At 58.6% G+C, this 11,020-nt stretch overlaps 1 protein-coding gene across 6 annotated transcripts in view; it reads right to left on the bottom strand.

Moving 5' to 3' along the window:
• Positions 1–8,117, bottom strand: part of PIP5K1C (phosphatidylinositol-4-phosphate 5-kinase type 1 gamma) — a 63,374-nt gene extending 55,257 nt beyond the window's left edge. For all 6 annotated transcript variants that reach the window (XM_023183604.1, XM_023183606.1, XM_023183608.1 and 3 more), the window contains exon 1: positions 7,919–8,117. In XM_023183604.1, the coding sequence (XP_023039372.1) occupies positions 7,919–8,012 (94 nt within the window). In that variant the 5' untranslated portion in view covers positions 8,013–8,117. The remainder of the gene's footprint in view (positions 1–7,918) is intronic.
• Between the last annotated feature and the right edge of the window lie 2,903 nt (positions 8,118–11,020).

Genomic DNA, 11,020 nt, shown 5'->3' with positions numbered 1-11,020 from the left:
GGCCTCCCAAAGTGCTGGGATTACAGGCTTGAGCCACCGTGCCCGGCACAAGAGCTTTTCAATAGCAGTCACCTCCTGTTCTCTTTGCCTCACCAGACCTGATTAAAACCAATCAGAGTGCATTTTAATACACGTACCACCTTTCTGGGTTACAGAAGCATTGAGCCTTTACTGCACTGAGGGTGACAGCACCTCTGTCAACCTGGATCTGAGAGATCAGGGGAGCAAAACCACCATAGCCCCCAACACAAGCAAGAAACGAGCCTCTGGGATGGCCAGGAGAGCGGGGATGTTTGTTTTAGCAGCAGATGCCAAGCCAGGCTGACTCATATGCGCCTGGGGAAATGCATTCCCCCCAGGAGGATGGACCAGGCAGACATGGGCACGCTGGGACTGCAGGCACAGGGTCCCAAGGCAGCTGCTCCCACCCCAGGCTCTTTGCCCTGCCCAAGCAGCCCTGCTGATGTCAGCACACATAGGTGGCCAGGCCCAGCACCGCGTGGGAAGGGCGCACAGTGGGAACTGTCCGCTCAACGTCCCTCTCCCCACTCCCTGGGCGCTCACCATGGGCAGGGCCGGCTCTGAGCCTTTTGTGTGCACTGACTCATCTAATCCTCAAGGGACCCTGCTTTCCAAATGAGGAAACTGAGGCACGGAGCGGCTGAGCAACCGAACCCGCTCATCTCAGCTGTCCTCCTGCCAAGAGCACGATGGAACAGAGACACCACCGTCCACTGAGCACGGCCACCACCAGGGTCCTGACGGCCCCACCCAGTCCCATTGCCGGCTCTCACCTCTGCCCCCGACACTCCCCACAGGGGCTCCTGGGGTCTTACACGCAGTTCGGCCATGCTGGGTACCAGCGGCCCCCACGCTGCCCCTCCTGCATCTATCTTGGCTGAGGGCGGCTCTGTCCTTCCAGGACTCAGGCTCAAATCTTGATATCAAACTCAAGCCCCCTCAGCCCCACACTCAACCCTTCAAAAGGTCCTGCTGGCTCTGCTCCCAAAATCCATCCCAGATGGCCCACTGCTCCTGTTCCCCTCTGCCCTGGTTCCCCTAGCCCAGCTCCCACCCTCACCCCATCTGTCCTCCCCACAGCAGCCACCAGGGGGTGCCTGTGAGCTCCTGAGTCGGGGCCCAACCCTCCTCTGCCCTCAGCCCTCCATGGCTCCCACCTCCCTCAGGGTCAAAGGCCAAGTCCTCCCTGCGGCCCACAAGGCCCCGCACACCCTGCCCCATCCCCTCCCTGCCCTCTCCTCCTCACTGTTCCTCTACAACGCCAGGCGTGGTCCTGCCCCAGGGCCTTTGCACAGTGCCTCTGCTGGAGGGCTCCCCCTACACTTCCACAACCCCCTGGCTTCCCCTGGATCTCTGTTCAAGCACGACCCCCGAGTCCCCGGCCTTGAGGGCACCTCCTCCACTGCTCTCTCCCCTCCTCTGCTCAGCTCTTCTCCCCGGCACTTGTCTCGTCCACTGCGTTGCGTGTTTTGCTTTTCTTTGCTGTCTGCATATCCTGGCCCCACTCCCGGAGTTCCTTCAGGGGCCTGGCCCTCTTGTCCCCCCGGCCCCCAGCACCCGGCCAAAGCACACACAGGAGAGCACATGTTGACGATATCCGAAGCGCACCCCACTCCCCCAAACCGTCATCAGCAGCCCCACCTGAGTGGCGGACAGCGGCCAGGCAGGGTGCTGGGGTTCTCTCTTCACTCAGCCAGAGGCCCTGTCCGCTGGCACCCCCACATCAGCTCAGGCACCTGGGGGCCCTCATGCTCAACTCCAGCCCCTCCCAAGCTGGTCTCTCAGCGTGGCGGGGAAGCAGGTGCAGGGGCTCTGAGCTAATCCCCTCAGGCTGTAATCCCCACGAGCACTGCACCACCGCGGGCCCCTGTCCAGCTGGCGCCTGCGGCAAATCCTTACAGGGTCTTGCCCAGCCTGGTCCTGTGTAAAGGGACATGCTGCCCAGGCCAGGTGGCAGGCAGCAGGAAGCAGGGAGGCCTAGGCCCCGCTCCTCGTTCACGGCCCCACCCTGTGTGGACTCTCCAGCCCTCCTGGAGCCTCGGTTTCCCCATCTGTAAAGAAAGACCCAGGTCATGCAGCTTCCCAGGGGCTGGGCCCTCACCCATCCCTGTCCTGCCAGGTACCCAGGACACCCACAGCTCTCATTCCAAAAGGCAAAGAAGGGGCCACCGTCGGGTCCTGTAATCCCAGCACTGTGGGAGGCGGAGGCAAGAGGGCTGCTTGGGATCAAGGGTTCGAGACCCTGGACCCTGGACAACATAGTGAGACCTCATCTCTACAAAAACAGTTTTAAAATTTTAAAACAAAGGGAAGTCACTTGTTCAAAGGCACACGGGTCTCAGTGGCCAAAGCAGGCTCAGCTCAGTCCACACCAGGCGCTGGGACCACCCCACCCAGACTCCTGGAGGCTCCACCTGCTTTGGGGGTCCCCACTGCCTGCTCACCCCACATCGGCACACGCCTGCCACAGAACCTGGGTTCCCAGTCCTGCTCTGTCCTCAGTCCTCCCCACCCTGGCCACCAGCTCCAGGGCTTGGGCCAAAATCCTTCCGGGCCCCTCATCTCCCTCACCAGCCCTCACCTCCCCATGCCCTGTCCAGGCACCGGCGCCACTCACCTGGACACCTGCCCCAACCCCACAGAGCACGGCTGCCCACAGACCATCCCCCACCAGGCACCGGGGCTGTGAATGGGTGCTTGCCGCCCCACTCAGACGCCAGTGCGGCCCGCTGTCTTCACTCCGACCCCACGCGACCCTCTCCCACCGCACTGACTTCACTTCTACAGCTCAAGTGGGTGCAGCACGTTCCCACCCCACGGGCTCGGCGCGGCTGTCCCACCGCCTACGTCGCCTGAGCCACAGCCCATCCTTATTCAGCTCGTGGCGACAGTCACCTCCCTCTGAGTCCTCGGCTGCCACAGGCCTGGCCACTCGACCTCCCAGGTACCCTCCCCACACTCACCACCACCCAACGCAGCCTGGCTCTGGGCTGGGCAAACATCTTCCAGAAAGGACCGGGCAGCAAGTGTTTTTGGCTTTGCGGAACACGCAGTCCCAAGTGTGACCACTCAGCTCCCAGCGCTGCCGCTGCAGCATGGAGGCCACCAAGGCCGGCAAGGGAACAAATGGCGTGGCCGTTGCCAATAAAACTTTGTTGACAAGAACTGGCATGAACAGATTCGGGTGGGGTCTCATGTGGCCACTTGTTGCCATCCACAGCTGACGCCCAGCAACATGAGGGCTCCAAGGGGTCAGTGAGGGAGTCCCCTTGGCACCAAAAGACCAGGCACCCTGAGCCCCACCCGACCCACATGAGGTGTTCAACAGAGGTCTGGAGCCCATGCGAGGACCTGCAGGAATGGACCCCACGCTTTCGCGAGCCCTGACTCCCACGGTGGACCCCAGCACCCAGGTGAGCTCGCTTGGCACCTGCCCCCCGGAAGCGGCACACGAAGGGGACTCCTCCTCCAACGGCAACCCGGGAGAGAGGGGGCATCCCAGCTCTCTCGCGGGGCCGGCTGCCTGCCCCGTGCCTTCTAAGGGCTTTACTCCACGATTCTCCATGCAGCCCAGGAGAAAAGCAGCCATCACGCCCACTTTACAGACAGGGACACCGAGGCCACACGTCCCCGGCTGGCATGCAGTGGCACTGGGTGTGAACCCAGGAGGGCCGGCTCCCGAGGCCTCTCCACTGGGACAGCCAAGCTGCGGTGGTCACGGTGCCTGACCTGCATCCTGGGAGGAGGCCAGGGCGGGACAGAATGAGGAACGTTCCATCCCCAGCATCCTCAGCCTCCGCCTGCGCCCTGCTGACTTGCAACGAGAGATATCACAATCCCACTGACCCTTTTTTGTTGTTGTTATTGTTGAGATATAATTTTGCTGTCACCCAGGCGTGCAGTGGCACGATCACAGCTCATTGCAGCCTTGGCCTCCCAGGCTCAGGTGATCCTCCTGCCTCAGCCTCCTGAGTAGCTGGATCTACAGGTGCATGCCATTACATCTAGTTACTTCTCTTAATTTTTTTTAGTAGAGACAGGGGTCTTGCCATGTTGCCCCAGGCTGGTCTCAAACTCCTGAGGTCAAGTGATCCTCCTGCCTTAGCCTCCCAAAATGCTGGGATTACGGGTGTAAGCCACCATGCCAGGCCTCCCTGACCTTTTATGCAGACCACCACAGCTATAGGGGAGGCCCTGGTGGTGGTGCTGACTCCCTGCCTGGCCGCCCTGTGACCACACTACATTGTGCTCCAGGCACGCGGGGCCTCTGCTGGGGCCATGCCCTCTTCCTGCCCACCACCCACAGGTCTCCCTTAGATGCCACCTTCTTGGCAAGACCTTCCCAGCCACCCCATTCTACCCTGCCCTTCCTCCCTGGCACTGCTGCCCTCGTGCACCTGATGTTCACCAGGATCTGCACTGTGCAGCTCTTCCGGGTGCAGGGGATGCCGCAGGAGTGGCACAGAGAGTCTTGGCCCTCGCAGAGCTCTCGCTCAGGAGGAGATGGTCAGAAAACACGTCAGCAGAGCCATATGTTTCAGGTGGTGACAAGTGCTATGGTGACACAAACAAGGAAGAGGAAACGGGAGGGCAGGGGACGGAGGAGGGGAGGCCACTGTGTGGTGACAGCAGGGCGGGGAGGTCTCACGGAGAGGAGATACTCCTGCAAAACCTGGAGAGTGCTAAGGGAGTGAAGGACACAGAGAGGAGGAGGCGCATTCCAGGCAGGGGGTGAGGACAGCAGTGCAAAGGCTCTGGGGCAGGACCACGCCCCGCGTGCTGGAGGAACAGCAAGGGGCCCATGGGCCTGCATCAGAGTGCGGAGGGGAGGGCAAGGGCCCGGCGCAGGCTGTGCAGGGCCTGATGGGCTTCAAGGAGGACTATGTCTTTGACCCTGAGGGAGGGGGGAGCTATGGAGGGCTGCCAGCAGAGGAGAGGTGGGACTTGGGCCACTGGTTTTTAATGGGGTCCTCCTGGAATGTGGAACAGGGAGCAGAGGAAGAGCAGGAGTGCTGGGCCTGGCTCAGGGGGAGAAGGAGGACCGAGCTGGACGGAGGAGGACCGAGCTGGACGGAGGAGGACCAAGCTGGACTGGGGAAGACCGGGCTGGACTCGGGAGCGTCGAACTGGACCGGGGAGGACCAAGCTGGACCCGGGGGAGGCAGAGGACAGGGAAGGAGTCAGTGGGTTCTGGGCCAGTTCTGAAGGTGAGGCTGACATCACTTGCCACCAGATCAGCCGTGGGAGTGAGGCAGGGGCAGGGATGCAGCTGACCTTTCCAGGGCATTGGAGAGACAGATCAGCTGTGGGAGTGGGGCAGGGGCAGGGATGGAGCTGAGCATTCTGGGGCATCACAGAGATAGGACAGCCTGGAAGAGGCTCAGACACACCCAGGCCACAGTTCAGACCAAACCCCACCACAGGCCATCGGCCCCCACAGCGGGCACAGCCACATCCCCAGACCTGGCCTTCCCGAGACGGCCCCTCCGTGCCCCACAGCCATGGCCCATGGAGACGCCATTCAGGCCACGTCTCGGGAGCCAGGAGCCCGGGCAATTAGAGGAACCAGATTTTAAACACCAACGAGACATTGCTTTGCCTCCCATCGGATCGGCCGAAATCGCCAAGGACGATGACACTGGGAGCTGGCAGCGCCATGGGAAACGGGCAGCCTCCCTCAGCCCGTCGGACAAGGCTCCCGCTGTAGCTGAGCTTTCTGGAAGGTGTCACCATCGCTTCTAACAGCAAGAGTTGACTCCAGAAACCACCGGCATGCGCCTCAGCAGGGGCCTGGAGGCACTGACGATGGAGAGGCCCGAAGGAGGCGGCCAACCGGCACGACAGTCACCAAGCATGAGTGCCAGCTCATCCCAGGCTCAGCCAGCCCCTGGCAGACACGGTCATCACCCCATTTTACAGACAGGACACTGAAGCCCAGGGAAGTGACGGCCACACAGCAACTGAGGCGCAGAGCTGGGAGGGGGACCCTGGTGGGGACAACTCTGGGCCTCGCCATTAACCACTGCCTGGCACTCGCCCTCTCTATAAACCGATCCCAACATAGGGTGGGGAAGACTCCAGTGACCACAGATAAAAAGCAAGCAGTTCACAGAGTCATAAACATGTGGCGTTTCTCACCAGGGCCGTCCTGCCCCCAGGGAACGCTGAACAGTGTCTGGGTCACTGTGGCTGTCACAACTGGGAGGTACTCCTGGCATACGGTGGGCAGAAGCCAGGGGCACTGCTCAGCACCCATTTCCTGGCTCAACATACCTCTGCCAAGGCAGAGAAGCCCCAGTGAGGCACCAAACCACCTCGGTGAAGAACAAGCAGGCCCCTTTATGTGCTCACGTCTCTGGCGCCCAGCCAGGCACCACCTAAACTCACCAGCACTGACACAGAAGAGATGGGGTTAGAGGAATGCGGCAACTCTGAATTTTAAAATTTCAGAGGCAATACATGGCCAGCTGGGGTCCCATTTCTGTGGATTTCAGGGATGGGCAGAGATGCTGGGCCCTGACCTTCTGGCTGTCCCCTCCCCGCCCATGCTCAGCCCCAGCCATGGCTCCTGGAGCTGGCAACTTTATCTGTCCCTAGTGCTCCCAGAGCCCCTGATAAGATGAATGGTCACAGTGTGGTTTTCTCGTGGTCAGCGAGTCCTGAGTTACTTTGTCTCTGACCAGCTGGGGTCAGAGGGCTGACAGCGGAAGTTGGGGGGCCCGAGAAAGGAACCAGGGCTGGGGCCTGCTGCCCTGCTTGGGTTCCTCCACCATGTCTCGTGTTGGCCAGGCCAGGACACTGGCTGCCCGCAAAGAAAGGGGCGAGGCCACTGGCTCTGGAGAAGGAACCGGGTCATCTACCAAGCAGTTCCAGATGGCCGCCAGGAGGGAAACCACGAGTGTCTTTCAAGGCTGGGGGCGGTGGGGGGGGACTTGATAACTTCCACTCTCTCTCTCTCTGCAGACATCTCCCCCAACTCCCAGGCAGCACGCATCGCCCGCCCGCCCGCTTGCCCGCCTGCCAACCAAGGAAGCTTCGGGAGGCCCGGGGGGAGAAGGCGGACGGATGCCCGTGTGGGTGTCTACAGAGACGTTGCTGCTGCCGGCTGCCTGGGAGGAGCAGAGGATTTCGTGAATCCGGAAACTTCCGATTTGGGAGCTTGTGACCTCGACAGGGAAGGAACCGTTCCCTTCCTCAGGGCTCTGCACACCGTCCCCAAAGAAGAGCAGGCCCAGCTGCCCGCACCTACCCGGCTGGAGGGCCAGGAAGCAGCCAAAAGGGGCATGAGACAGCCGCGCCTCCCGCCCAGCCCGCAGCCCCACCAGTGTGTCCCGGGGGAAGCCTCGGGGAGAGGGAGACGCGGCGACAGGGCACCCTGTGTGCACAGCCGGGGCAGTGGAGGCATCTTGAAATGTCACCCTTTTCCTCCCCTCATTGTAGCAGGGAGGTAAACTGAGGCGCAGGAAGGTGAGGAAAGGTCGCGCACCCGGACCCAGGTCTGGGGACTTACAGAAAGGGAGGTGACATCAGGAGATGAACTCGCGCGGCCTCAGAGACCCCCGCCTCCTCCACCCAAGCAGCCGCCACTCACACGCCGGCAGCCCCAGGGAGCGGGTCCGAGCAGAGGCCGGCAGAACGGGGTTCCCCAGCGGCGCCCACGCCGAGTCGCCCCCGGCCCTGAAGCGGTGGGAGGTGGCACCCCGCAGGCCTCCCACTTCCCGGCGCGGCCCCAGCCCCGTCCTCCCCGGAGCTCTAGGAGGCTGCCCCGCCCCAGGCTACCGGAACCGGCGGGGACGCCGCAGCGACCGTGCAGCCCCAGTCCCGACCCCACAGCCCCGCGACCCTCGGCGCTCGGACTAGCCCAGCGGGCCGCATCCCCCGGAGGCCGGGCCGTTACCTGCCGCCGCCCCGCTCTCCGCCGCCCACGCCGCCTCCGAGGGCACGGCCCCCGCCTCGGCGCTCTCCGCCTCGTCCGGCACCTCCAGCTCCATGGCCGCGCGCGGACGGCGGCGGGGGCGCCCGAGGGGGACCCGAGCTGCGACCGCCGCCGCCGAACAACAAGCGCCGCCGGCCAAGGGAGGGCGCGCCGGGCCGGCGCGGGGCGGACGGGGCGGGGCCTGCGTGCGTGCGACGCCGCGGACGGCACTCAGCCAATCGGGACTCGGGGGCGGGGCCTGCGTGCAACCCGCGGCCAGGAGCGCCTCGAGTGCCCCCTCGCGCCCAGGGGTGGGAGGACAGCGCCAGGCTCGCCATTCCATCGCGTTAGGTAAGAAAGATTGACAGGCACGATACGTATCAATAACATCGCTGTGCACAACACATACCAATAACATGGAACTACACAACACATGCCAATAATATGTATCTATACATCACATGCCAATAATATGGATGTACACAGCACTTGCCAACAACATGGATCTAAACAGCACATGCCAACAACAGGGACCTGAGCAGCACATGACAGTAGCATGGATCTGGCAGGGTGCGGTGGCTCACGCCTGTAATTCCAGCACTTTGGGAGGCCGAGGAGGGCGGATCACATGAGGTCAGGAGTTCGAGACCATCCTGACCAACATGGTGAAATCCTGTCTCTGCTAAAAATACAAAAAATCGCTGGGCGCGGTGGTGCACACCAGTAATCCCAGCTACTCGGGAGGCTGAGGCAAGAGAATCGCTTGAACCCAGGAGGTGGAGGTTGCAGTAAGCCAAGATCGCGCGGCTGAACTCCAGCCTGGGCCACAGAGTGACACTCTGTCTCAAAAAAAAAAAAAACACATGGACCTGCACAGCACATGCCAATAACATGGAGCTACCCAATACATGCCAACAACACGGATATACACATCACATGCCCATAACATGGATATACACAGCACTTGCCAATAACATGCATATACTTAATACATGCCAATAACATGGATATACACAATACATGCCAATAACATGAGTCTATACTAGATAATTAACATGGATCTACATAAAACATACAAATGGCATTGCTATATGCAATACATGCCAATAACATTGCTATACATGATGAATACCGATAACATTGATCTACACAATACATGTGACTAACATTGATCTATGCAATATACATTATTAACAGTGATATACACACTACACGTCAATAACATTGATATGTACAAAATATGCCAATAACAGTGATATACACAGTACATGTAAATAATAATGATCTACACATGGCCAGGCGTGGTGACTCACGCCTGCACTTTGGGAGGCTGAGGCAGGCAGATCACGGGGTCAGGAGATCGAGACCATCCTGGTGAAACCCCGCTGAAACCCCGTCTCTACTAAAAATACAAAAAATTAGCCGGGCGTGGTGGCAGGGGCCTGTAGTCCCAGCTACTCAGGAGGCTGAGGCAGGAGAATGATGTGAACCTGGGAGGCGGAGCTTGCAGTGAGCCAAGACCGTGCCACTGCACGCCAGCCTGGGCAACAGAGCGAGACTCCATCTCAAAACAAAAAAAAAATTTATCTACACAATATACGTTATTAACATTGATCTACGTAATACATACCAATAACATTTGCAATTAACTACCTGTTTATCATATTGCAAATAATCTTTATATTCCATCATTTATATTACATAAGTATAGATATGTCGTTTTCTTTATATTATCGATAATAATACAGTTTCCTATTATAAGAAACACTTACATAATTATACAAATATATGATAAAGTATATATTTATGCAAATGTAAGTAGTAATATTTATATTCTTTTTTTTGTTTTGAGATGGAGTCTTGCTCTTGTTGCCCAGGTTGGAGTGCAAGGGGGGTGATCTGAGCTCACTGCAACCTCCACCTCCCGGATTCAAGTGATTCTCCTGCCTCGGTTTCCCGAGTAGCTGGGATTATAGGTGTGTGCCACCACGCCCGGCTAATATTTGTATTTTTAGTAGAGATGGGGTTTTGCCATGTTGGCCAGGCTAGTCTTGAACGCCTGACCTCGTGATCTGTCCGCCCTGGCCTTCCAAAGTGCTGGGATTACAGGTGTGAGCCACTGCGTCCGGCCATATTTATGTTCTTTATATAAGCACATAATAAAGCTTATGTTATGTGAATTTAAGTAATAATGTTTATATTATTTACATAAATTTAAATCATAATGATGATATTACCTATGCACATAAATAATGTTTAGGGTGGGCATGGTGGCTCCCACCTATAATTCCAGCACTTTGGGAGGCCAAGGCAGGAGGATTGCTTGAGCTCAGGAGTTCTAGACTAGCCTGAGTAACATAGTGAGCCCCCTCAGCTCTACAAAAAAATAATTTGTTTTTAATTAGCCAGCTACTTAGGAGGCTAAGGTGGGAGGATTGCTTGAGCTCAGGAACTCGAGGCTGCAGTGAGCTATGATCATGCCACTGCACTCCAGCCGGAGCAGCAGAGTGAGACTCCATCTCTGAAGCAGTAAATAAATAAGTAAACGTTAGCATTAGTTGTCTTCATTCCTAAGGCTTTCTCCTGGGGCACAGATGAAGGGAATCTAGCCACCTAGTTAGTGAGGGACGGAGCTGGGATACTTTACATAGGCCTGTGTGACCCCAGAGGCATGGTCCTTCTTTGCTGGGGTGCTGGGGAGGGTCTCGGGAAGCTGACAAGGTTGGGCTTTGATGTGTTTGGGATGGAGGAGGGGAGTGATAGTCAGACCCAGGGGTTAAAAAGACGCTTCAGAGGCCTGGAGCAGTGGTTCACTCCTGTAATCCCAGCACTTTGGGAGGCTGAGGCAGGCAGATCACCTGAGGTCAGGAGTTCGAGACCAGCCTGGACAATATGGTGAAGCTCCCATCTCTACTAAAAACACAAAAATTAGCTGGAAGTGGTGGCAGACACCTGTAATCCCAGCTACTTGGGAGGGTGAGGCAGGAGAATCGCTTGAACCCGGGAGGCGGAGGTTGCGGTGAGCCGAGATCGTGCCACTGCACTCCAGCCTGGGCGACAGAGCGAGACTCCGTCTCAAAAAAA

Source organism: Piliocolobus tephrosceles, chromosome 21, assembly GCF_002776525.5.
Source record: "Piliocolobus tephrosceles isolate RC106 chromosome 21, ASM277652v3, whole genome shotgun sequence".
Lineage (NCBI taxonomy): Eukaryota > Metazoa > Chordata > Mammalia > Primates > Cercopithecidae > Piliocolobus > Piliocolobus tephrosceles.
The sequence above is the reverse complement of the archived record's forward strand: the minus strand, read 5'-3'. Positions and strand labels throughout refer to the sequence as shown.